Source organism: Oreochromis aureus, linkage group 13 (genome assembly GCF_013358895.1).
Source record: "Oreochromis aureus strain Israel breed Guangdong linkage group 13, ZZ_aureus, whole genome shotgun sequence".
Lineage (NCBI taxonomy): Eukaryota > Metazoa > Chordata > Actinopteri > Cichliformes > Cichlidae > Oreochromis > Oreochromis aureus.
Genome location: NC_052954.1, coordinates 27,560,356 through 27,588,139, shown reverse-complemented (window position 1 = coordinate 27,588,139; position 27,784 = coordinate 27,560,356). Strand labels below are relative to the sequence as shown.

The following is a 27,784-nucleotide window of genomic DNA, read 5'->3' as shown; positions in this document are numbered from 1 at the left end:
ACAGCATACATACTGTCAATGCAGTGGTGGAGGGGCAATGATTTAGACTTGTTTTGTAGCCAAAAGACTTGTGAACCCTGCAGTCACTGAGTAGACCATGAACTCCTCTGTGTAAGTATTCTAGAGTCGAACATGAGGCCATTTGTCTGCTAGCTAAAATTCGCTCATACAATGGGACAGTGATCCCAAGAACATCAGCCAATCTACGACAGAATGGCTGAAAAAGAAAAGAAGAAAGATGTTGCAATGGCCCAGTCAAACTCCAGACCTCAACCTGACTGTGGCAGGACATAAAGAGAGCTATCCATAAATGAATTCCTGCAAACCTCAAAAAACTGCAAATGATGCCGTAAAGAAGATTGTGCCAATGTTGTGAGAGACTGATAGAGTTATTCTAAAATCTTATAAAAAGTAAGATTTCTACATGTTTACCTGATACTTAGAGAAGAGAGACCTTACATGTTACGTTCAACTAATAGAAAACCAATCAATGAATCAATCGGTTGTTTTGTACTGTTGTTACAAGTATAGGCTGCAATTATCTAATGTTTGACTCTTCATTTGACACTTGTGGTTACACGAGCTACTGTGTAAACCTCTTCAGCTATTCAGCAATTTATTGATTCATAACACAAAGGTAGAGACAGTGAAAACAGCACATATTCTGTTTTCACTGTCTGCTCTTTGTGTTTTACATTTACTTGCAAACAGCTTCAACTTTAGAAAACCGTCCCCATACAGTCTGTCCCCAGGAGATGGCTGCTTCCAGTCTTCAAGTTAAATTTAAACTTAATGGCATCAATATTTTTACAAATTCATTGCACAAATTTATGCATTTGCAAACAAAATTTCATAGGCTATGCACAAGCGAATATGATGCTTCTGCCAAAATTGAGAGTATAAACTTTATACTGAAAAAATGTGGTTTTACAGACTTTATATTCAAAGGAGATTACTGGTGAAACAATGAATGAACTCAGTGAATGAATGGATTTGTGCTGAGCCAAGCATTAGTTTCACCATGAGTGAAATATGTTGTAAATATGAGGAGCTAAAGTCTGGAAAGCCCCGCTGACCTTTAGAGCGACTCTATAAGGCTTATGGTTTACAAAGAGATGATGGCTGTGTGTGCCTGCCTGGCTTTCAGTTCTCTCTGTTTTCTTTATAGCACCTGGATTTGTTTGTTGACGGGGTGGAGTTCAGAGTATGCAAAGTCTTAAGCACATATTTCATTCTTCTGTTGCAAAGGTTAAACTTCAAGGCCAACCAGCCATTTAATCTTAACTTTAAAATAAAAATATTTTTATGTTTTTCCTACAGACAGGAGAACCTACAAGTGAACCTTTACTGAGCTTTGGATTCAAGAAAATACAAAAAGTACAAAAGATTTATAGAGTAAAAACAAAACAGGAATTAACAAAAGGAGCATGAGGAACTTGAGAAACAGAAAAACTGACAAAGTAAAGACACACCCAGGTGCGAAAGGTAGTAGACACAGTAACAAAGGAGGGAAAGGAAATAACGCAGGAAGTAAAACCACAATGAAATGTGGAAAAACTGTCAAAAACAGGAAGCAGCAATACACAAGTATCACTGCCTAAAATTAAAAAATATGGCAGAGAGAAGGAAAGAAGGAAGAGACAGGAAGAAAACAAACAAAAAACTAAGGAACAGAGGGGGATTGTGACTGTAACCAAATTTAAATGTAACATACTGTAAGCATCATGCCAGGAGATGGCTGGTATTACACCGTCATCATCTCCAGCATGTGCTCAAACTTTCTGAAACTTCCAGGTTACTATTGCTTTTTAAGCAAATACAATCACCAGTAAATCATCATCAAGTATGTTTTTGCTCCAGAGGGGGTTACTTTGGTGTTTTAGTGATCATTTATTTATTTATTTCTAGTGCTTTTCATAAAATGGTAATTGGTCTGGTACTTTTTACTCAAGCTGAGCACTCAGAGCTCTTCCTGCTACAAGGCTCATTCACCCAATCACACATACATTCATAAACACTTTTACTTATGGTTAAGCACATTTTATAACATGTGCTTAAGCGTAACATGATCTGTGCAGCTAATGGATGGACAGATCACACGGATGCATCAGGGCAACTCGGAGTTCAGTATCTTGCCCAAGGATACTTTGATATATGGATGGGAGGATATATATGGGATATTATACATGAGTAAATGTCAATAATCTCCTTGTTTTTCTATGAGGAGTAAAACAGGACTTCACAAGTCTGCATGTGACGCTTTCCTCGACTGATTTTCTATTGAATAAGTTGCATTTTCCCATTTAATTTCCCATTGCATTTATGTGTTTAACATGTTCACATTTATTCAGCAACTTTTTAACTCACCACATTGGCTTGCCTGGCCTCTTCTATGTAGTGTGTGGTGATAATAACAGAGACTTTTCCCGTCTTCACAATCTCTACCAGGTGATGCCAGATCCTAGAAAGAAGACAGAAGAAATCCTTGAAACACTTGACCCACTCAGTAATGGAGTTTGCTTCAAAATCGCAGCTGTGCCAGCAACAGCTTCGCTGCCAGCCGTCTGATCTTAAGAGGCTTTGTGATTACACAATGACACTGGAGTAACATATTCAGGGGGTACAGTATGCTTTCACTAGTGTTTGCTTATCGATGCATGAATATGGGTGTAGACTTTATCACATTTTTATCAAAACTTTATTAAATATTAGCCATCTTGTTGAGTAAACAAGAGAGAGAATGTTAAATCCATGCAGAGATCTTAGTGGAAATGTAATTTTACTGTAGTGTTAACTTTTGTATGTCTATATAGAAAAATCTAAAGATGCCTGTGGGCTCTCAAAAGAGAGGAAACTGGATAAAAAGATATTTAATGATACCGTAATATAGGAAAACACAACTGTCCATTTAAGTAATCTTCATCTGATTGGCTGCCCCTTGAAAGCAAAAGTTTGGAACTTCTTCATCTTCTTGCATTCTATTGGCTTCTCTTTCCCAGGGTGGGTGGGTGTCTGGTCAAGAGTGTCTTGAGTCTTTAGGGGTGTGGTTTCCTTTTGGTCCTGCATTTTCCTCAGTCACTACTCACCTGTTGCAAATGAGCTCAGGCTTGTCCTCTCACTTGTTGCCTGACTGCTCTGTCTACTGGTGTGTTAGTATTGCTCAGGCTTCCCCTTCTCTTGTTAGGTTCATGTTTTTCACTAGTCTTACCTTGGTTTGTCACCCTGTGCGAAAGATTGCACATCACCTCAGCTTCTCGGATTGTCTGCCTGTCCACTCACCGCCACTCACAGACTCACAGACATGCCCCGTGTTCCCTGGACTTGCCCGCCAGCTCACCCTTGCCAAGCCTCTAGCACCACTGCATCTCAGCCTTCCACCTCAGGATTCCCCATTTCCCTCCTTGCAATATTCTCTGACTTTTGTAGTGAAATCTGCAAATCTTTACTGAGTGGTGTCCTGCATTAGAGTCCTCAGCTTGGTTAAAGATAACATTAATAGTTTTATTAATTGTATAAATGTTCAAAAAAATCACAAAGAAGTTTTTGTAAGGACTTTTGAAGGGATTGGAACTGGTGCACATGCCATAGACTTTGTCATATTATTTAATATTGATTTTAAAAAGATAGTGAAAGTGATACATTCTTATAAATCTCTTAATTTGACTTCTTTTTTTAGTTTCTGATGTTTTGCTAGCTGTGCTTGACAGCAGGGTTTCTATTTGGCCCTTTGGGATCAACTACTTTTTCTTTTATTTCTCATTATGTGATAAATGAAAAGATCTATTATACATGAATTATGAAAATCTCTCATTAACTAAAGTGGCAAAAAATAATTATATTACATTGCTAGTAATCTTCCATTGGTTCTGGCACCTTAAAAAAATTTCTCTATGCAGGAAAATATTTGGTGACATCACCTGGAAAACAACTGTGCACGTGTGCTGCATGATACAGGAGAAGACAGACGGGTTATACATACTTGGATCTGAGCACAGGGTCTACTCCCACTGTTGGTTCATCCAGGATGAGAAGCTCTGGATTCTGCAGCAAAGCTGCTCCGAGGGACACCCTTCGCCGCTGACCCCCACTGTAACACAAAAGCAATCAAAAGGCAACAGAGTGAATCTTCTCCCATGATGGTGCTTGTTTTGTAACTGGTAATTCTCCTCGGCTGTGTGCATGCCACTCACTCCACAGGGAGGTGGTGGGAGACAAAGTGACAGAGACAAAACCTACAGGACAAACCTGCCTGACAGCACAGAGGTACACAACAGAATCTGAGGGACGGATGTTGGGAAGAAGGCACATTTTCACACATTAACCTGATTTTATTTATGTTGTCTAAAAGTAAAAAAACATTTTCTACCACACCACAGATAAGTAGGTTTATCTTACATTTTATTTAAGAGACAAGAAAGCGTAATATTCATCAAAAAACAATCATGGGGACATATGGCGCATAGTATGCTGATTCATACCAGAAGTATTGTTCATGTTATGCAGAGTGGACAGTTTCAGCAGCTTGTCAGTTACATAAGCCTGCAGCAGAACAAGCCGAGGTTAGAAGGGCAACCGCCTGTTGCAAAATCTTTACCAACTTTACCATGAATATTAAATGAGCTTCTAATGAAAACTGGTGTTAGGGCTTCTTGGGCAACAGAAGGCTCTTTATATTGAACCAGGCTTGTGAGATGGTGATTACTCTTATAAAAGGACCATAAAGTAATCTGCCACTTGCATTGATCTGCAGGTCCTTTAGCAATTATATCTCTTATAGTTAGAATAATTAGTTACATTTCTAAAAATAAATTAAACCAAAGAGTCAGCTCAATTATTTCCAGAGGTTTTACGCTTATGCAAACTAAGCTTCTGAGGGTAGAAAGGAGGATACTATTCTTTTATTTTTTGGTTTACATCCCAGCATAAAAAAAACAAGAACAGGCCTCAAGGAGTTATTGCCATAGATTGGAAAAACAGGAACTCAGAAAGGCAAATGTCATCTCAAGAATGAGGCTTTTTGCTCTCGTTTTGTTTGACATGCAAAGGATGAAACTGTGATTAAATAACAACAAGCAAACAGAGCTGCAGCTGGCTCCATACTAGTCATAAAGACTCTGCAGATATGATCACTTGTTCACAAAAAATACATGCTGCATGTTTCAAAGTGAGGTGCTCAGCTGTAGTGGTGCTCAGACTTTTGGTCTGGTGATGCAAGCAGGGGTGAGGCTGAATGCAGAAGGACAACTTCTGACTAATCAGAAATTCTTTCGTGCTTACATGAAGCTCTTTACTTTGGAGCACATATTATATATTAGGCACATAAGATTGAAAAAGACAAACTTTGATGTCTTTACAGTGAAAATAGGGACTTTGTTGCAGTCTATAAACAGCCGGGGAGACTGGAATATGCAGGCAATGTTACATAATATTCAGGACTCCAGGGGCCTTTGCTTTGATGGCTACACAAAAGCATGCAAACCAGTGTTGCCAGATCGTCTACTTTTGGTTTGAATTTGTGAGCAAAAATAGTTTGGGAGGCTTGTGGAACTTTCCCTTGATGAAAAACACAGAAGAAAAATGCTAAAGTTTATACAAGAGCTACAAAATGCTCCAAAGTATATTATCAAGCTAAATTCTCATTGCTTTAACTGTGGTTCTAAATTTGAGTAATCTATCAGGTCTACTTCATTATATACTTAAACTTGAAAATTGTTGACAGATTTGATTTGATCTTTATTAAAAAGAACCATCTGGAAAGTCATCTGTGCATACTATTTTGAAGCATATGGCGCGTTCAAAAAACCTTGTCATGTGATTGGATGACCCATCTCTCTATCAGTGTCTGTCTAGTATCTGTTACACAACCAATCCTATCAGCAAAACACTACATGGAGAAAGCACAAATTAGGGAAAACAAGCCGCAGTCTGAGAGGCTTTAAAAACTAACAAGCAGTCAGTGTAGCTAGCTATATAGTTAGCATGTCAGTAGACAGTTCTTTATGTTGTTGTAAGAAAATCTCTGCATAAAAGACTCTTGTGGTAAATCACTTAAAATACACCTTGAAAACCAAACCGGGGCAACCTTTCAAACCAGGAAGTCGGAGCTGCTTGAAAAATAGCAAAAAATAGCAGTTAGGATAGCTTGCTAGTATAGTTAGCACGTTGACAGATGACCCATTTATCTTCAATTGTATTGAAGATTCAGCCATAGCTGAATCTTCATCTACAGTTCCTCAAACAACCCAAACTGAAAGTTTTTAGGACCTACTTCAAAAAATGATTGGATTTGGACAAAATATCTAACTGTTGAGGTTTTGTAGACACTTTACAAGTAATCAGGCGACATTAACTTTTCCGCCATTTTGGATGTGTGGCAATCATGGTGACAATGTAGGGTCAAGTGAATAAGGACCTGGTCACGCATGCTTAGAGACTGATCTGTGACCAATTGGCAATGACATTTGTATGGGGGAAATATGAGTATTTTGACTGGTTGCTGAATGTTGATGGTGGTTGCTTGGAAAATGATTGCTAAAGCCCAGTCACAAAGGCCGACAGACTGGTCAGTGACCCACTGACAACTATGAGTATTCCCTGACCAGCTGGCAAAGATTCCATGTCATTGCTTATAACTGACTGTATTTTAGATGAAAGTGATGAATTTATCTACAAACACTCTCCAGCAACTCTCACACTGTAGTGAAACTGAAAAGTACGATAAAAAAAATGTTACTTTTTTCCTTCAAAGTAAAAGTTGCACCTTGAAACATGTTGGCAATGACACAAAGGCACTACTTTTACTTTGAAGACAAATCTTCTCGATTTCCTGTTTGCGTTGTACTTTTTCAAGTTTTATTACCGCTTGGCTAGATGTTACTGAGTATATCCAGACAAACTTGAATAATTACAGGCAACCGAGGCAATCTGCTAGCAACCAAAGCAGTTTTGTACAGCACCTTCTTTGCAACTGATTTCATCCAGTGACAGCCAGCAACCTCCAGGAACCACTGCCAACCAGTCAGGGATAAACATATTTCCCTACCAACCAGTACGGCAGACAACTTTTGAGCAATGTGAGCATTATGTCATGGAGAAACTGCAATATGCTAACTGCATCCAGTAAAATCAATAGAACAAGGCGGACAGAAAGTGCCTTAAAGGAAAAACAAACTACAATCTATGGCACTTAAAAACCTAGCAGTTCCTTAGTCTACCAAACCATCTAGTTGGTGTCAGTGGCTGATTATTGCTCCATCTGTCCATCTGTCTTCTGTCACAGCTAAACTGTGTCTATGGCTGCTACCTGACTGGCCAGGAGCTCCTTAAACAACTACAGTTACATTTGTGGATCTGGTATAAGAGTACAGTTTTAAACATGGCAAGATAAGATTATCTCATGACTGTGATCAAGGATCCAGCTGCCTTGCAAGGTAAGATTTGATTGGGTATCTTGGCATCAGTCAAACCTCGCACCACTAATGGAAAGTGATAATCAAGGGAATATAATGTACTGTACATCTGCCCTTGAGTTTCACCTGCTGCTTTATCAGAAAAGTCATAATGTTTTACTGAGCCTGGGTTTACAGCCTGTGGTATAAATACAGATTTCAGATTAAGGGTTTAAAGTCTTCACACAGACATCTGGAAAAGTGCAAAAGTGCTACCCTTCATAAAATGGCTGTATCTAGGGAAATAACGCATGAGGTCACATCTCCCTGCATCAAATTTAACATCCATGAACCACATCACTGTTTGCACAAAAAACACTTTCAATATTAGTATACGCTTTTATGATGATCACTCTTACAACTTTAACCTTACAGGGTAAGATCAGCTTTTACTCATTGGATTTTGAAATCATTCTATCTGGTCAACTGCTGCATCATATGTGGTTTTTACCTAAGATTTCGGACCAGGCTGGTCTTCTGAGGTAGATCCAGGAAGTCAATGAGAAAGTTCATGCGTGCCTGAGTTTCCTTAGATGTCAGGCCGTGAATTCGGCCAAAGAAGGTCAGAGTGTCGCTAATGGTGAACTCATTGTACAACGCCAATTCCTGTGCAGCACAAAAGCAAAAAATGAAACTCATATTTGGTGCTCTGATTGAGTCACAAACACCAACATTTTCAGCACACCTCAGGACAATTACTGCACCAGTGGATGTAAATCTATTACATGTACAAAGTTAGCATCTGTTTTACTCTTACTGCTTTGACTTTGTGTTTTCTTGCTGTTTTCTTGCTTAAAGCTGGGATATTTTTTTAATAATACTTTTTGTTGAAGGATTAAAGTCGTACATAACAGCAGATATACATTTTTTATGCAACAGCAACTTCAAGAAAGCAGTATATATCAGTAGTTTAAAGATGCATCTGTCCGCATTGCTGTAACAGAAAACATTTAAGGTGTCACATTCCTCCCACTCTGGGTTGCAGATTACTTCCTGCATGGATGAATCCAATGGTCAGGGTTACACACAAGACGACAAATACTATGCTGTGTTATCTACTTCATCAGATACCTGATGACAGTAATGGGGCTCACTCAGGTACAGGTGGCTCACTGCAGCAAAGGCCAAATTACAGAAGCCCTAGAGCAAGGCTTCATACAATCTTTATGGCTTTAAAGCAGCTGATGTGGATGTTGGGGTGATAATTTTCTGGACAGAACACACAAGCTTAAACCTTCTGCGGATAAATGGCTGCAAGGACTTTGATTGTAGGTTTACAGGCTATTTAAGAACAACCAAATGATAGAGAATAAATAAAACCAGAGAGGGTTGCCTTTGTGTCACTTCAACAAATTTGCTGCGTTATTCAAATATAGTAAGGATCTTTGGGCACATGAGTATTTCGAAAAATTAAAACAAGAGCAAAAGCACACATTTTAATGTGAATATATACCATGTGGTGTTTACCTGTGGCATGTATCCGACTTTCTTCCCTGGAATATCGTGGCCAGGAAACGCAGGCGGCTTCCCCAGCACAGTGATGTGACCTCGTGAGATCTTCAGAGTTCCCACAATGCATTTGAGAAGTGTGGTCTTCCCACATCCACTGGGCCCCAAAAGGCCATAACTGTAAAACACAATCACAAAAATTTCAGATAAAACTTAAAGCGTCTCTTAAAGTGTGATCCTGCAGAGGGAAACACTGGCACAGTACAAAAGTATGTGACTAGGGAATGCTGCTCTTTACCCCACAAATACAGTATTGCAGCCTTTCTGGTTATTGAGTTAACTGAAAGGAAACTAGTTCACCATTCTAGAAAAAAGGTGTTCCTAGAATCTAATCTGAGACAGATATTTCCTTTTAGGTGTTTCAGTCTAATACCAGCCTCTGAAGATGCTGAGACACTAATGCTGCTAAGTGTTAAAAAGTTCAAATTGCAATGGCTTCCTGACTGTTTTCATACATAATATCAACTTACAACTTACGTCTGCTGAGTGTAAAGTTGCTTTCATGTACAATAATTTTGGGATAAATCAAAAATGGTATTTTTTCAGATGTAGGCTACAAATGGTCTCACATACATCACACAGAGTTTGCACTGCACTCTGTTATCATATGCACTTTCATCAGGTAGGTCTAGAAATACTGATGGCTAAAGAGCGTGCTTTAAATGGCTTAATTAGCTGGACGGGAGACAGGCCAATGACAGTTCAGCACATTTCTAGTTTGAGTTTGAAAAACTTGATAAAAGACTATATTAAGTTAAAGTGTCTATACTTATTCCACAATCAATGAGATACTTATCCTTGGGTTTAAAACAATGAACAATAACATAATGGAACAATATAAGTTATATTCCAAGAAACTTGTTCTTTTTCTTTTGTTGCCATGAACACACAATAAACATACACAGTTATCACTGTAGCACAGTTACAAAAATATGGAAGAAATCAATGCACAGTGGGGGTTTTGTAACACTCGTTCTGTCTGCATGTTTTACTGGTTTATCACATTCATGTTTTACATATTTCCAGCCAGCAAGAAACATGAGAAACCTTCTAGAATTTGACAGGTTGTTCGTTTGACTTTATGTTTTCTTACATACTTTGTGTGCACATGAAAGCATTGTTACATATTTCTAGGTCAATGTTTTTGGTTGTCCCATTCTATGTCGTCATATTTGTCAGTTCAAGAATGCAGATTCATATTAGAGGAAAATGAATGTAAATCATCTATAAGAAACTGACAACGGAACGAACTAACAGACAGCGACACGAGAAACGAAATGTGTACACTTAGAGCTGAACTGTCACTGACACATCAGGTTGAAAGTTTCTTTGCAGTGTCATCCTAAGCTCTCCTTCCCCTGTGGGATAGTGGAATTTTCCCATTAAGGCTTTACTGAGAAACAATGTAGATGTTTAAAAGATAAACCAGAATATCCTGCAGGAAATTAAGGTTGTGACAGCTAATCAGTCAGTAGATGCATGACAAAAGTGAAGGCAAGATGAGAAGCTTGAGTTGGGCCCCAACACCTAACCCAGAAATGTCAGCATTGTTTGCAGGTTAAGCATTTATCTGCTCACCAAGAAGAAAAAAAAAAGGTCAAATATTTGTCGCTGTTAGTCCTACAGGAAGTAAAACACCTTCAGCTTTTCACTATTAGTCAGTATTTACATTTTGATTTTTACACTTGACTTTTGTTATGAAAATTTATAGTCTTGTCCAGTTAAAACGCTCTAAATTAACAGGCTGCGTTGGTTTTATCTACTCACATTTGTCCCTGTGGCACAGCCAGGTTCAGGTTGTTGAGGACCTTCAGTTTGCCGTACGATCGGCACACATCTCGACACCGGATCGCAAAGTCTTCCTGTCCAGCCGGCAGAGGCGCCTCCAGATCAGCCTTCATTTTTGCCTCTTTCAGCTGGAAGAGAGAATATTTTGTTAAACACCAACATTCCCAATGCAAGTCTAAAAACATGCTCAGTATTGGCACACTTAACAGGACAACAATGATGTCTCGTAAGATGCGTTATCTGCTGTAGTCTATATAGACATTGTCACCTGCATAAACCTCCCAAATATCTTTAAATAATATTTTCTTTAGTGGAGAATGTGTAGCTTGCTGCTTTTGTATTCCTCCAATAAGGAAGGATTTATAGCAGGAAATATGATAGTGAAATAATGTCAAATATGCTGCAGTTAATCTGTAGTTATAGTCAACCTTTCGCAACGTTTATGCAATGGCACACAAAGTCTTTTATTGTGTTAAACACAGAGCGTCCATGAACTTAACCTAAAGTAAATGTTTTAACTTACTGCATTTTGTTTCTGTACATGAAGTGAAGGTTTTGTTGTGGTGAAGGCTATTACTGAAATACAAAGAGGAAGTAGTATAACTGTCTAGTCTTCCTCTTTCTACAAATAATTGAAGAAAACATGCCGCAGCCGTTTGTAAAAACAAAATCAAAAGTTTCCTACAACAGATTTCTGTGGCCACATTTTAATTTCTAACATGTTTTCCTATTTGTTGATTAAGTGCTTTGAATTAAATGCATCCATCATTAAATATTCACAACAGGAAGGAAGAGCCGACCACTTAATTTGCCACAAATTTTACATGTGCTTCACTTAAACAGCTAACATAACATGTTGATGTAATTCTCTCCAGAACCTCAGTTAACCAATACTTACACATATTTAACACTTATAGACCCAGAAATAACTGTTCTGGTTATCGAGTTTAGATGATGTTCCCATACTGTACCGTGCTATTTTATGCTTTTCAAAAATAGAAATTTCAACTTGTTAAAAATAAAAGCATAATTTTGTGTATCCTAGCCATCTCTACAAATAAAATATCCATCATTACTGTTAAAGTAACAACATTTGACTCCTGAATGAGTTTTAGTCCCCTGGAGAAGGTTGTAGCTCCTTCAGCAGGAGACGCAAAGTTGGATTTGAAAGACTTTAGTGCAAGAAGCTGAAAATACAAACTGTTATTTTTCATAAGCCAGTCACCAAACAATTGAAAGAGGCAGAGAATGCAGGCAGGAAGAGAAAGTTGTCTGCCCTTTCATCCAAAAGCCAAATACAAATCTCACTTCTGACCAAACAACACACAGAAACAGCCAAGCATACTCTCATGTTCCTGTTAATTTCTCTGCATCACTACGAAGCTGCAGCAGACAAAGTATGTGGGTCGTAAAACAATCCTGTGTCCAGTAATCTCTAATAACGGCGTTCTTTCACGGGTTTCCACCAAACTCCCTCCTTTAATCCAGAATCTCTCATTTTCCAGCAAGGAGATTAGAGAGACTGCAGTGAGTAATCTGCTGCATTTGGTTAGCCTCACCTTTGGCACTTTAGCCTACATTTGCAGACATGTCACCCTGATTCTGTGTGACAACTGTGACCTCTTCAGATGACACACTGATTTAAAATACAAACAAACGCTGACTATCCTTCACTGAATATGAGAAAGGCCTGGAAAAACGACAACGCTAACCTCATCTAGAGGAGAGCAAACCGATCGATGGAGCAAAAACTCACCATTGGACACGATGTAGAGAAAAAAGGAGATGTGGAAGGGATGAAGAGCACCTGAGGAGTGAGGCCAAAGACTGAAGTCAACAGGTAAAGAGCATTTGAACATCAGATGACACAAACATCTCATCCACATGAATGCAAAGTGGAAGAACAGGTTCAGTTCGAGAGACGGCAACTGAAGAAGGCATGAAGAACAGAGCACGAGCACACACACACACACACACACACACACACACACACACACACACACTTCTGCACAGCCTTTATCAGGTGCTATAACCTCAGTAGCTGTTCATAAGCATAAATATATATTCTGATGTCCCCAAAATAATACTTGGGAATATAATAAACAAACTGATGACTTATTTTAAGACCGTGATTTTTTCCTCCCACCCAAACACAGTTTTTTTTTTGTAGCAATCCCACCCTTCCACCCATCTGTCCAGATGGACAGACCTATACTTGATGAAAACACCACATTGCGTCCCTGTAGCCTCTTGTACACTGTGATAATGACCTCGATCAGCCCAGCAGAAGCTCTCTTTTCATTCATAACCGGCTCTGCTCTGTTGATCAGGAAGAATTTCCTACCTTGCCTGCCAAGTTGTTGCCAATTCGCGTCACTACCAAGTGGAAGAAAACAGGCTTGACGGCCGTATTTAAATCTCTCCGAATTCAGGAAGACACATTTGCCGAATAAAAATTGTCAAAGAGAAGTCAACGAGGGGCTATTTATAAGCCGAGCCCTCTGCAGCCGACCAGCTGCTGCGCTTTCACTTCTCCCTTTCACGCAGGACGTGAGCGCTGCAGCAGCGCTTCGATGCACGGCGGTCGCTCTCTGCCCCCTTCTGAAAGATAACCCTCATCCACCCTCCCTGCTTTACGGGGAAAAATGGAGCTCTGGCCTGAAATGTGACACAAAATGAAAAAAGAAATCCCATCTCCGTCTCTGCAGCGGCGCACCAAGGCCTGCGGTCGAGGGACCACCTCGATCCTGGAGGCTTCCCGCGAAAAGACCGCGATCCAAACTACCTGAAAAGCATCTTACCCGCACCTCCATCTCTGTGCTGTTTGCAGGTCCACGCGTGGCATCATTCCTACCGGCAGCCTCCGCGGCCATGGCAGCAGGGAGGACAGCCGGACCGGCTGGGTCTCTGTAGGAGAGAGAGAATGAGGAGGGAGAGAGGGGGAGAGGGAGAGAGATAGATGATGAGCTGTGGGAATTTTTAGGTTTAAGTCAGGCGATCTGTTTGATCTGCTTTCAGCGATTCCACAGATGCACAGAAATGCAGTTTGGAGAGTATTTTCTGATCTATTTGCCCAGAAATTGGTGCCAACTTTAGCTGATGCGGAGCTGCAGAGATGCACTAACCTGTAAGCAGCTGCAGGGGCTCGATTAATATTATATTTTTCTAAGAAATAAAAGAATTCACCAGGTTGCTAATATCATTTCATTTGGCATTTCTAACATTCACTGCTGCTGCAAAAGCAAAGGAAGTGAAACTGACCGATGCATTCTTGTCATGATGTCGTTCCACAAATAACCGCTAGGTGGAAGCACAAAAACAAGAGACCTTTAGGTCAAACGGGGACAAGCAGGCGTTTGATCACTGATTAATGAAACTGAATGTGACACAGACACATAAATGACTGTTACGGAAGGAAGAAAGGGAAATTTCCCCTGGCTCTTATGTTTTTGTTTCTGGTAGTAGCACAAACTTTGTGTTTTATACAGTTTAGTTTCTAATTCCAGTTTTTATTTTCATTATATTTTCCCATGTATCCATAATGTAGTGACAAACAACATTAAGCACTTTATAAGTTAAGGATAGACAAGCAGAAGCCCACACACTGTGATCAGCTCTGAACATTAATATCACCAATCAGGATTTGGACCAGAAGCTAATATCGAGCCCTCCACTGCACAAATTATCAAGAAGGAGGATAAACACTGTAAATTCAGACTCATGTGAAATGCTTCTGATTATGGTTATGATTTTTCTTCATTGCATCTTCATTAAAATACATGCAAAATCAAATGGAAATAAAAACAGTTTGAAACATAAAATTTGTGCTGCTGTTTAAAAATTTCTCCCTGATTGAACATTAGAGAATGAATCAATGACTGTGAAACGTCATCTCCCCTCATAGCTGTTTCCACAAATAATGAATTTTTAAAAACACACCAATTTGTTCCTACATTTCAAGGAACCATGAACAAAATGCTTCTCAGCGCTGACAGAGCTGCAAGGCAGGATGTTGGCGCAGCGGCCCCCTTTGTGCAGAAAATTGCATGTTCTTCTTTCACTGTGTCTTTGACTGAGGCACTGGTTTATATTTGGAGTTGATCACTGGGTGCTACACAGTGGCTGCCTGCTACTCCTAATACATATGATGGGTTTAATGCAATCGAGACAACTTTATCCTTCTCTAAAGAAAGACCTCAGCATTGAAATCATTTAAAAATGAGATTTAGATTCAGCTCCTTCTACATGTTAGTGTCTTATATATCATAAAATTATACAGAAATGTTTAATGACAGCTAAGAAAAAATGTTGTGGCTCGTTTAAAAAGAGTGGAGGGGACTACGAGTTCAGGACGTGAAACCAGACGACTGACACTGTGTACAGATTGTGAAGCGTGCTATTCTACACTTCGACAGCACTGGTTTAAATAAACTGTTCCCTGCTAAGGGAACACTTGATCATCGCAGTATAACACAAAGTCAGTTAAACCTCTATGCTGTCACCAGTGTTCTCTTCACACTGAGCCTCTGTGAGTCTGGACAGTTTAGAGAGGCTGTGCCAAATGTTAAGATGCCTGTAACTTCATCTGTCATGAGAGCAGGGCAACAGTGGCAGACCTACCAGTTCTGTTTTTTCTCTGGCAAATGCCAGTCAAGCTGGAAGGCACTGGTCTTTGAGCACAGGTCCCACTAAAGGGCATTCAGCTCTTACGTGGCCCTCCTGGATTCTGTTTGGCCAAACACATGCACATTAATAGCCTGCTGGAGGTCATTTTGCAGGATTCTGGCAGTGCTCTTCTTGTTCTTTTTTGCTGGGCCGACACCTTTCAATGTCCCTGTCCATCTCTTCATGTAACAGCCCACCTCCTGGTTTATTCTCCACACTCTTGTACTGTGCTGGGAGACACAGCAAATCTTGTTTGTGATGGCAGGCCTGGATGTGTTTAATTTAGGAAAAACTGAATAAGCTGCTGCAAGCATCTAATGAAAAGCAAAAGCAGAGCAAAATTAGTCAGGAATGATGAAGGGAGAGCAACGATCTCTTGCCATCAATTGCAAAACCATTTGTCTTGTTTTGCCTCTCCAGTGTACGCATTGTCATTTTCTTTTGCACCAAAGCAGGTGTAAAGCATTCAAAATGGTTTGTGCTTCCTAACTGGACAGACTATGTAAACACATCCTGATTTAAAAATAATTAGGATAAATAGGATTCTTGAGTTATGTTTTTATGTAATGTACAATTTTTCAGTGTAACTTCAAACCATGTTTTGTTTCAGTTGTCAGCATGCAAGTGTCATCAATGTGTGACCCTGCATAAGGCAGGAAGGCCCTCGAGAAAAAAATGTTGCCCAACCCTGGACTAGAGGCACGAGTAATGCATTGAATAGAGATATATGTAGGATATTTGGGTGTTGCTACTGCTGCAATAATAGGAACTAATAACTTGTTAAGGGGTGTTTCAGTAGTGCAGGGGTTTATGTACTTGGCTAACAAACAAAAGGTCCCCAGTTTGATCCTGGGAGGAGACACAAATCCTTTGGAAGATATGATGGGACCTGATTATTCAAGACTTTGTACGTTAGGAGGAGAACTTCAAATTCAATGATAGATTTAACAGCGAACCACTAAAGATAAACTAATCTTCTTCTTTCAGATACTCCCGCTAGGGGTCGCCAAAGCTCCATTTCTACCTAACCCTAGCTGTCATAGCTGTCATACATTCAGGAGGCCCTGCTTCCCTACATCCATGAATCTTCTCTGTGATCTTTTTCATTTCCTCGTGCCTTCTGGCTCCATCTTCAAAATCCCTTTTTCAAAATATCCACTATCTCTCCTCTGCACATGTCCAAGCTATCTCAGCCTTGCCTCTAGCTTTGTGTCCAAAATGCTCAACCTGAGTTGTTCCTCTGATATACTCATTTCTAATCTTGTTTCTGTCTCTCTGTCACAAAAGAAGAAAATCTAGTATAGAAGAAACATGATCTATCTTTCTTAACCCTGTCAGTTTCACTGTCGCTGCATCACTGAAGCTATAGTGCATCGATTTGCTTAGCGTGTAATGCCTTTAAATATCCACAAAGGGGCAGGGTGGACCAATTTAACTAAACAACAGTCGGTCTAACGATCAGAGATGGGGGTTGAATAGACAGAGAGCATACAGAAAGGACGGAGGGGGTTGCAAAAGTCAATGAACAGAGGATTGTCCACTTCATTCAGTGAAAAGCAATTATGTCCCAGGCTCACAAGTGAGCAGAAACAGGTCCATTTGTAGCTATTTTTAACTCCCTGATGCTTCTGAGCCCTACAGTATGGTTTAATCATTCCAAAGTATTGAGTGTGCCCACTTTGGCCAATTAGGCCAAAACCCCCAGTCTGTGTCACGGTCAAACTGGATAAACGACACGCGAGCGCAGTCTCATAAACTAACCGCTTATTTAAACCAGCTAAAAGTCGTGTCCTGGATTTTTATCCCAACCTAGAAACCCCCCAAAGAATCCAAACAATGCGTTGTCTAATTGGGTGAAGGGTTGAGGGAAATCTGTCTGATTAGCCTTCTCCAACAGACGGGGATTAAGCTTTTGGTCTGTAATTATTATAAAGCATACGTCAGCAGACATCCACCCATTTCAGTGGAGCAGAGGGATCCTGCGAGGTGACTGTGCTATCTGTCAGGCCAAGTCAGACGCGAGGACCCAAGAATAGGAGCAGTACTGGAGCAGGAACAGGAATATCCTCCTGAGTCAGTGCCACGACGCTGACAAACCACGCTCCCCGGCAGAGCTGCCTCTGCTCCGATAATCAGCATCCTATGCTATTCTGCTCAAGATGGCGGTGCAGGCAGCGGAGAAGGACGGAGTAGTGAGTATTTTGAAGGTTTTCGGGGAACCGAGCGGGGGCTACGTGTGTTGGTATTTATTTTCTGTGCATGGGGGGCCTGTTGGTTGCGATTTAAGCGCACCGTTAGGTCGATTATCCGGCGCTTATTGTAAATGCGGAGCGCCGTGCGCAGCGCATTCAGAGCGCTGGGCGACTCCTCTTTCATCTGTGGCCGGGAGGAAATGGGGAAATCCAATACGTTGTGGTGAAATGTACCGGCGGTGTGTGCTCCTCTAGGCCGCCCAGCCAGTGCGCATTTCCATCGTAGTGCAAGATGGTGCCAAATGTGGGGCTCATTTATAATAACTCATGGCTCCCGGCAGGAACGCCGATAACAACATGACTGGTCTGCTGCCACCTCGTCATTGTTGTTGCACGCCGCGTACGAGGCCACACTCTTGTGCATGTATTGAATGACAGGCCTGCAGCCTCTTTAACCTCAGCCATGCAAGTTTTATATCCTACCTGACATAGCGATAAATGATACTTTGCATCCTGTGTCTTTTGTCACTGGTGTTGAAGAATGTGGAAGAAGACCACCTGAATGACTCGCTGGGGAACCCCGGCCTCATCTCACCTGACAAGGAGGATTTATCACGCCTCCTGGTATGAAATATTTGAACGATTTCCTGAGTGTCCTTGTTTGATGCTCGCTCCTGGCTGTGCGTAATAAATTCAATGTGTGCAATGCGTAGACGGTGCCATTCAGCGGGCGCATCCGGGGCGGCATGCGGCCGGGGAAGAAGATAATAGTGATGGGCATCGTGGACCTGGAGCCAGACAGGTAACATAACACCTCACAAAGGCATGCAAGCACACACCGTTTATCTGGAGCCGTGTTTTTATCTCTGCATATTTAAAACATTCTGATTTACGTCTGCACAGTATACATTCTCTGCTAAAGGATGTTAGAGATAGGATTTTTTTTTTGTTTTGTTCTGAGGCTAGTCAGACTTGCACATCCACTCGAGGCCACTCGAGTAATGCGTAGGCAGCCAGAAAGAATAGTGGCTCCTTAAGTATGCAGAGACAGGGCGTTCCCTCACCAGCAGGGAGAATAAGGGGGGAATTTATTTATTTATTTATTTTTTTTTTAAAAAAAGAGAGAAATCCAGTGAAGCAGATTTGTTTGGGTGTGTCCTTACCCTACATGGAAACTTGTGTCAAACTTGGAAGAAACCTCTCGATGACCTCATCTTGTTTAGAGCCTGCTGCTGGCAGGATTTTCCATGCCAAAGTTCATGTGAATGTCCCAACAGACAGAGCAGCTCCAAGGCCTAAACACACACTGTCTTTCTTTGTTGCGTCTCATTACTTAGAAACTTGGTGCCTGTAACCGTGACCATAAACTTACACCAAGACGCATAACTGTGCAGTAGCAGGGGAGGGTGGATAAACAGAACTAGCATCAGGGATTATGCATAATTAACTCACAATTGGTGAGAATTGTTCTTACGCAGCAGAATTATGCATCTGATTTATCCCAGATTATCTGATGTGTGCTTTACCACTGCATCCTGCCTGACTACCCGATGCCCCGTTTCTTTCATACCCTCAGCTTTGATGTCAGCCTGATCTGTGGACGTGATTCAGAGAAAGGGGAGCCTCCATTTGATGTGGCCCTGAAACTCACGGCTCGTTTCACTGACCGTCAGTTCCTTCGCAGCGCTCGGGTTTCTGGGAAATGGACAGAGGAGGAGGCGTCCACCGCCTATTTTCCCTTCATCCCTGATCAGCCTTTTAGGGTAAAAAATCCCTTTTCTCACATCAAATAATTCTGGGAAATCCCCAGCAGTCTACTGTAGTAGAGATATTTTCAGAATTGGTTATAATGTGAGATTATCTTCGCAGCATGATAATAGAACACAAACGGGAAATGTTGTCCATGCTTCATCATATTGTAATGTAAATACAGCCTGTAGCCCATGTAGTGGCCTGTTTATTGCGTTAGGGCCCAGATCAGCTGTTGTGATGTGCTGAATGAGTTGGAGTGGGAGGGTGGAGGGGGTTGAGCAGCAGGGCATATGCATGATGAGTAATCTCATAACACCCGAGGACTTGTTAGCTCTTTAATGTCATATTCTGCTCCAATAAGTCTGAATGTGCACATGAATAACACACATGGTGTACGGCTAAAAATATACGATAGTGGCAATGAAGCGAAGAACAAAGCATGAAGTTTCTCGAGATGTTTTCGGGACACTGAATGAAGTTGATCTTTCTCCCATGTAGCCAAAGGTCTGTTTAAAGTGCCAAGGTCACGACACCCACACGTCACCATGAAATGCACCATAACATTTGCTGCAGTGTTGGCAGCTCTGTGAAATCCATATAGAGGTTATACTTGAGGAGCTGGAGGATAAAAGATGGCAAATGCCCAAAGCAACTGGGTCGGAAATTTGTGTACTTGTAACCATCTCTGTTGCGTAATGTCTCGAAATGTTCAGGGCTCTAGTGCATATGTGCAAATTTAGTAAAAATTTACTTTGGCACTGATTGCTGGAGCTATTTTTATTTATCTTACATAGTGATTGTGACGTGATCTGCTTGAGAAGGAGGTCCAAAGTCTCTTACAGGTGTGCACTGCAGCTGAGTTTGGTCCACTGTCAAAACCATTGCATATGATTAATCTCCTTTTCAAACTTAAACAATTTAGTAACCCATTGCTATCCTATTGATGGGGGACATTATAGTCCTGGAAGAGACCACCATCATGATAAGTTTATGGATTTACAGTGATCCTTACTTCTAAGGAGACACAAACAATGTGAGCAAAACTATTCTAACATCATAACAGAGCCACTGGATCCCCTCATTGCAGGGGTCAAGGGTTTTTGCTTAGTGTGTTTTCCAGTCTGTAATATCTTTAAAACTCAGCTGTCCAGCATTTAACATTTGCTAAATGGATGCATGAGAATTTTTACAAAGAGAAGCTCTTTCTGTTTTTTAAGAATGCGTAACATGTATATGCAGACACAACAACTAAAGTTATTTTTAAAATTGAACCCTGCATCTGGTTGTTGAATGTCAGCTCTCTGATAAAGTGTCATTGTTTGTGGTTGCAGCGTGACTGAGCAGGTCGGCACAGTCATGACTCTGTCGAAAGCTGGAGGCTGGAGATTAACTCTGCCATGCAGAATGTTTAAAACAAACTCCCTCCTGAATCCAGGGGCATGTGGAGAGACACATGATGTGCTGCGGTCTCAGAGCAGGATGGCTTGTTTCTGCTGCTTCATCTAAAACGTTCTGCCTTGAGTTGTTTGACGGTTTCTTTTCTTTTTTTTAAATTTTCCCCCACTGGTATAAACCACGCGGAGGTGTTTATGCTGTTACATTTTTGTTGTCGGTTTGTTAGGATTCAGTGTGTGCACGTACAAACAAGAGAAGAAAATGAGAGTGAGGCTCAGGTCTAGCCTACTTATTCAATAATGTTTTGGGAACTTTAAATGTTTTAACATCAACTAAAACAGCTGATAGTCATCCTCAGTGTAATGGGTCATTTGGTCTTTCTCCTTACAAGTGGATGTCTTTATCATGCACCTAACCAAGGAAGAAAAAATGACAGATTAGCTTGGGTAAAAGGCTGGTAAAATTTCTGGGCTGCCTTTCCTAACAGCCATCCCTCAAGATTTTCTCCATTTAAAGCAATGCATTATCAGGGATTGTAACATCTAGTCCTTTACTGAATCTATTTTGTAATTGTTTACTCTTAATTAAAACTGCACTAATAATATTTTTATACTAACAAGCAGAGAAAGAAATGGTTGTATAAAGTGAGATGTGTCCCTTCAGCTCATGAGGTGATTGTGTGTAACTCTGACACAGCTTTTTCCACCCACCCAATTTCTTCTGCTTATTGTGACTGTAACCGAATGAGTGTGTTCAGTCTCTACTTGTGTCATGAAGTCAAAAGTGGTTAAAGTGCAGTATTTTCTTTCCACCTTTTGCCTAACTGTCTTTTTCTCCATCTCTTTCTTCCTTCTGCAGATTGAGATCCACTGCGAGCACCAGAGGTTCCGGATATTCGTGGATGGACACCAGCTCTTTGACTTTTATCACAAAGTAAAATCTTTGCCCTCTATCGACACAGTACGAATACAAGGAGACCTACAGATCACCAAGCTCGGTTAACTTGCCCTCCGACCAATTCCCGCTCCGCAAGTCGTGTGTGAAGCAAGGACTTGATCACAGATGACCACACACACGTGCGCCTGTTACATCATCATCCATAGCCCATCGTACAGCACTGCATCAGCATAGTAACTGGATCAAAGTTTTTCTGCTTCGCTGTTTCTTCTTCTTCCTCTTCTTTCTGTTGAACCAGGATCTGATGTGATGGTGCTTTGTGGGTGAATGTGTTTGATCCATTTTTCAGGTATTTTTCCCTTGTAGCCCCAGTTTTTAGATCAGGGAACTTGTAGCTTATTTATAGGACATTCCACTTTTATGTCGAATCCTTTAGGGAATTTGAGATGGAAGCAGGTGTGGAGGTTTGAAGAAACCAGTTAAGATAAAAATATCTGACACTTAGCAGCTAAAGTGAAAGTTAAGTGTTGTTCATGGGTAGAGAACAAAATCAAAAACTTAAAGTCAATTCAACTCACTTTGTTTAAACATACAAGCGTCCTCTTAAATGACCAAGCAACATGAACAAATGTGCAGTAAAACTCAGACAGGCCAGAGCAGTGTTCCCAAATTAGGCGGATACATGATGCTATGCGAGATGCAACTGGTTTCAATTCAAATATACCTGTATGTGTATATGTGTATATTTTATATGCTTCAGTTAGATTGAGCTCAGCACAGCTGGATGTGTAATTATTTCAAAAACTCATCTGAGCACAACACAACGCTGCATAGCGGCCTGTTTTCTCTCTGCTGATGTATATCTAACTCTGCTGGCACTCCTCTGCATCCCTTGGGTTTATTCCAGTTGTCATGGTAACATGTTGCAGCCTCATTGACCTAAATACCCAAAAATGAGGATTATATCATGACAAGATGTAGCATCCCATGCTTAACACAGCGTGTCTGGATAGTTTGCACTTTCTTTTTTTTTTTATTACAGCCACTCTCCTGTAGGTAGACTACGCTATAGAGGCAGTAGAGCTGCAGAGAAATGAATTTAAAAATTGACTTCTGCTCCTTTTTTCTTTTGCAAGCCTCATCAGAGTTGAACACTAAAATAAGATATAAGTTTTACTCCTTATATGAAGAAGAAACCGTGCTGTCAGAGAGGTCACAGGTTCAGCCAAGTGCAGGTTCAGTCACACATTTTGGAGTCAGGGGTCAGATCCTGGGGGTACTTTGAATGTATAGGGTTGATGTTTTTTTTTTTTTTTTTGTTTTGTTTTGTTTTTTAATAGTAGCATAGAAGATATAGTGATGCACAGATTGATTTCTCAATGTCACAGTTTTTGGTGGTATGGCTGGTGCTGTTTTAGTCCATTATAGGTCTTGTGTGTCTCATGGCTTTTTAAAAAAAAAAACAGTTTTCCTGAATCATTCCTCATCAGCATCTTGCCCACACTGATGCAGTCTCATCCTTTCCTAGTGCTGCAGGCTGTGTTTTAGAAGTCTAACTAACACAAATGTCTGGTCTCTTATGCATTGTCTTTATGACAGTTTCCTTCACTGGGGCAGAGAGCAAGTTCTAAAGAACATATACAAATAGAGAGGAGATCTTCAAGTTAAACCCACAAGTATTGTGTGTATTAAATCTTAAGGTGCTCTGTTTACACTCTTCCAGTATCAGCATTGACTATGCGTTATGAGATGTTTCTCATTCTCTAGAAAGATGTAAAAACTCACTGCAGACATTAAAAGGTACTGTTTTTTTTTCTGTTTATGCATTTATGTGTTTTTTGGCACAACTTCACCTACTTCTAATATGCATGTAGGAGAAGGAAAAGTCTGAAGAAGACAAAGCTCTTGCAAAAAGATGGCCAGATTTGTTCTAGACAAATGGCTTAGGGCGGCAATAAAGTTTCTCTTTGTTGCTGAAGTTTTGACCTGTTTAAAGGGTTTTATAAAAAAAATGATTTAAATTTAAGTTATGTTTATGGGTCAGTTATAAGCCTGAACATATTTGCCAAGTTGTGAAAAATCCCTTTTGTGTGTAATTAAAATTGTATTTATTAATGTTGGTAAACGTCTATTACGAGTCCCACTTTTAGAAATGTTAATAAATCATTAAAGTTTCCTGGGTTTATAAAGATGCATTAAAGCTAAAATTATAAACATTGATAAGCTGTTCATGAATAATAGATACACTCTGGTGCAGATGCCCTGCAGCTGTTTCCCAGACAAAAAAAAACAAGGCACGTATCATTTCACATGAAGGGTTAGCCAAGGGGGTTTTTCACAACTCTGAAATGTTTCCTGAAACTGCTCATAAATGTGATTTGTAATACATTTATAACACATTAGGGGGTGTAACAGAAACCAAAGTCATGATACAAATAATACATTTTGAAGGTCTTTCAGGTACAGAAGTATCATGCATCACAATAATGGAAAAATGGAATGGCGTACGCTGTTTTCCTACAATTATTATAATGTCAGAAATCAAACTATTCGATAGAAATTCACAGAATAAATTATCACAACTTGTAAATGTTGGAAAGCGGCGCTGCTGGTTCTGTTTATGACAGTAAAACCTAAACCAGGTTTCATGAGCCTGTTTGACACTGAAGAAGTGAACAGCAGTTGTCTGCACAAAACTGCTCAGACATTTTGACATTTTCACCCTCACACATTCTGTGTTTATCATAAGCCAATGATGGTTTTTGGATCGATTTTTTGCTGCTGTAAAATTGGAGTAAGCCATGAATGAGGCTTCCTTTATGGGCAAACTCTAAGTAAACCTCTTCATTACCTGTGGGCAGCGTTTGTCAAAATGCAGAAAGGCTGCTTTCTATACATGCATGAGTATTTACTGGTTCCTTTGACATAGCAATAACATCGCTGCTCCTACAGCTGACTCTAAGCTTCTTTTTGCCTGGTTGGTCAGACAGCGTCTTCCTGAGTTCCTCGTTTTCCCCAAATTTATTCTGGACACAAACGAGCGTGGTACTGAGAATTGGACTAAGATGGATAGGTGTGTGTGAATCATTCTTACTTCAGTATTACAAGGGCAAATGTGTCCAGATAACATGTAATTATGCTGATTGGGCGTGTTGTTGGATGCTATTTTTATTCTGGTGACCATATTTCACAGCAGTTTACTGTAATAATGTTGATATAGTCCATGGAAGTATGTTTGAGTGATGTAAAAACAAGATGTGTGTTGAAGGGTGATACAGGTTCATGTTTTGGGTCTTCAGTTGACTGTGTTGACAGCAGCAGGAGGTACGGGGGAGGGAGAGGAACAATTCAAGACTTCCTGTGCTCATTCCAGGGAGCTCTTTATATGTGTGCTGAGCTGAGCTGGGAGTCTGTTTGGCTCAGCATAGTGTACACTTGAACTCTGCCATTAGCAAATTGTTTCTGGAACTGCTGTGTTTTTTCCCAGCTGAGCGCAGTTTGTTTTCCTCTAGGTTTTTAGATGTGGTGCAGGTACAGGATAAAACCTTGTGGGGTACTTACCTATTTTGTACTGTTGCACTTTAAAAAAGAAAATTGCAAAACCACAGCGAGAAGAAAACAGTTGAAGCATTTTTACTGTTTAATATGCAGGTCCCTTTTTCTGATCTCCTAATGATCCCACATCTTTTGAAGAACAACCTTGGGAAATCATAACTTATTGCTCTTTGTAACTCTTATTTTATTTTCTCTGCAACACTTTAAAAATGTAACTGAAAAGCTGAATGTCATTTTCTGGCTGATTGTAATCTAATGATAATACCCAGGTGGAATCACTGTTCACAATCACCCCAGTTATTTAGGACCTGCCCTTTTATACCCATTCAGTTGTGAAGTAAATCTTTACACTCTTCCTACCTTTAAAATCCAGCACGTCTGATGTAAGAGGAGTGTTTGTTTGGGTTTTTTTTACCCATGTCTGTCTGTTTGTTACCCTGCTTTCAGACTTTGGATGTACGTGGACTCAGGGTTTTTATTTTTGAAGAAAACACATGAAAGCATTTGTTGTGCATGTAAGCTAGTACCTGGCAATTTGGAAAGAAGACAGATTGAAGTACCAACTATTTATTGCCAGTTTCTGTTTCAGTCAAGCACGCCGTTTTATTTCTTTTTGCCATCTATCCACTGTCTGTTCTTTTGGGCTGTATTGTTTTTTTTTTGGCCTAGTGCATATACATATACATATGTATATATATATATATATATATATATATATATATATATATATATATATATTCATATATACATATATATGTAAAAGTTAAACTTGAGTGTGGACTCGAGTATTGAATTAAAATCATTTCCCCGTGAGTTTCACCAGGTTAAAGAGCGGTTTTCTAAAAGGTGCTAAAATGACTTCATCGTGTTCATTGAGTAGAAGTAGGCTGATGTGTTTCTGATGTGTTTGTGCGGTTGATCATGTTACCATTTGTATTTATTACACCATAACCAGCAGCTTTGTGCGTGGTAAAGATATCCTGACTGTATAGCTAACGTTTTGCTGTTTATATGAAGGCGCGTTGAAAAGTTGAGTCTTTTATAATAATGAAAGTGTTTTCTTTGGCTCTGGGTTCTGATGTGTACAAATATTACAAATTGTATGAAAAAGAGTATTGTCTTAAACTGCAACCTTCCCCATTTCCAGATGCTTTTCTTTTAACTGCACAACAGTTTCCTGTCATTGTTTTCAAGGATGTACTGAGTCTGAGGATCACTCGCGTGCCGGCTGTAGTAACTTTGATCTCCCTGATAGTCTTTCATCTCACGAAGCATCATGTTGGCTGTTTGATCTGCTTAAAACAGGAGCACTTGTAATTACCACATGATGTCACATTCCCGAAATAAATAGAGTTGACTGTAAACTTTGTGAGAATGTGCACACACGGCCAGTGTTTAGATGAACACAATACATGCTCCAAATGTTTTTCTCCCTCTATGCTTTTGTAAAAACAGCTCCTTTGCAAACTATTAAACTTCTTAAGTTGAGGTTTTTTTTTGTGGTCACTATTTTTGTGTTAAATAATTTAAGGTTATAGATGCATATCGATAAGTAGATTGATGATACATATTCGTCTCCTGTCTTTGTGTTTAGACCTGTCTTTCTCTTTCCCCTCACTCCAAAACCTGTTATGGCAGATAGATGTCTTCCTCTGGTTTTGCTTGAGGTCTCTTTCTGTTAAAAGGGAATTCTTCCTCCCTGCTCCTCCTCTAAAACATTCTCCTTGAGTCTGAGTTTGGTGGTTTCAAGGAGAACGGTACTTGTCTGACTGCATTGTGCCTAGTGTAAAGTTTGGTGGAGGGGGGATTATAGTGTGGGGTTGTTTCTCAGGCGATGGGCTCGGCCCCTTAGATCCAGCGAAAGGAACTCTTAATGCTTCAGCATACCAAGTCATTTTGGATAATTTCATGATCCCAACTTTGTGGGAACAGTTGTGTGAAGACCCCTTCCTGTTTCAAGATGACTGCGTACCAGTCATGGATGAGCAAGTTTGGTGTGGAAAAATCTGATCAGCCGGCACGGAGTCTTGACCTCAATCGAACCAATTGCCTTTGGGATGAATTAGAGTGGAGACTGTGAGCCAGGCCTTCTCATCCAACATCAGTGACTGACCTCACAAATTCTGATACACTCGTAAACTTTGTGGAAAGCCTTCCCAGAAGAGTTGAAGTTGTTATAGCTACAGTTCATATGTATGTGAAGTGAATACGAGGTCATCTTGGCCACGTCTACATGTCAAGATGCATTCACTGCAGTTTCACTTCATATTTTTCACATCATATATTTTAAATTTACACTAGGATGTGTATGTTCATAATGGAATTCTCCCAATGAGTCAGAAATGCAAGAACAAAAACAGACAATCAACAGATAATTTGGTATATTTCTATTCCTGATCCTTAATAAATAAAAAAACAGATTCTTTCATGTTTAAGAGAAGCACCTGAATTCTCAGAAGAAATGATTCTTCCTCTTTCATCTTTCATCTCACAGCAGGAGAAGAGTCCCAACTCAGAGGCTCAGCAGAGGCAAGATCAGTTATTTCTGCACATGAAAGAGGGAGAAGAGGAGCTCACATTAAT

The 27,784-nt window shown here is 40.2% G+C and overlaps 2 protein-coding genes across 5 annotated transcripts in view; one reads left to right on the top strand and one right to left on the bottom strand.

Annotated features, from left to right (window-relative positions):
* Positions 1 to 13,967, bottom strand: part of abch1 (ATP-binding cassette, sub-family H, member 1) — a 34,668-nt gene extending 20,701 nt beyond the window's left edge. Inside the window, exons 1-7 of one of the 3 annotated variants that reach the window (XM_031745618.2) lie at positions 13,871 to 13,967; positions 13,547 to 13,652; positions 10,725 to 10,873; positions 8,916 to 9,075; positions 7,900 to 8,054; positions 3,980 to 4,087; positions 2,368 to 2,461 (exon numbers count right to left, since the gene is read on the bottom strand). In XM_031745618.2, the coding sequence (XP_031601478.1) occupies positions 2,368 to 2,461; positions 3,980 to 4,087; positions 7,900 to 8,054; positions 8,916 to 9,075; positions 10,725 to 10,873; positions 13,547 to 13,618 (738 nt within the window). In that variant the 5' untranslated portion in view covers positions 13,619 to 13,652; positions 13,871 to 13,967. Of the gene's footprint in view, positions 1 to 2,367; positions 2,462 to 3,979; positions 4,088 to 7,899; positions 8,055 to 8,915; positions 9,076 to 10,724; positions 10,874 to 12,501; positions 12,553 to 13,089; positions 13,269 to 13,546; positions 13,653 to 13,870 lie in introns of those variants that run through there. The other 2 variants (XM_039621412.1, XM_039621413.1) reach the window with 2 other exon arrangements.
* A 2,933-nt stretch (positions 13,968 to 16,900) lies between these two features.
* LOC116324858 (galectin-related protein) lies at positions 16,901 to 26,689 on the top strand. 2 transcript variants are annotated; one of them, XM_031745626.2, is made up of 5 exons: positions 16,901 to 17,602; positions 18,143 to 18,226; positions 18,316 to 18,404; positions 19,179 to 19,365; positions 21,608 to 26,689. In XM_031745626.2, the coding sequence occupies exons 1-5, from the start codon at positions 17,570 to 17,572 to the stop codon at positions 21,749 to 21,751; spliced, it is 537 nt and encodes a 178-aa protein (XP_031601486.1). In that variant the 5' UTR covers positions 16,901 to 17,569; the 3' UTR covers positions 21,752 to 26,689. The 2 variants fall into 2 exon arrangements, with proteins under 2 accessions (XP_031601486.1, XP_031601485.1); XM_031745625.2 differs by having other exon boundaries at positions 16,902 to 17,602; positions 18,134 to 18,226.
* Positions 26,690 to 27,784: the final 1,095 nt, after the last annotated feature.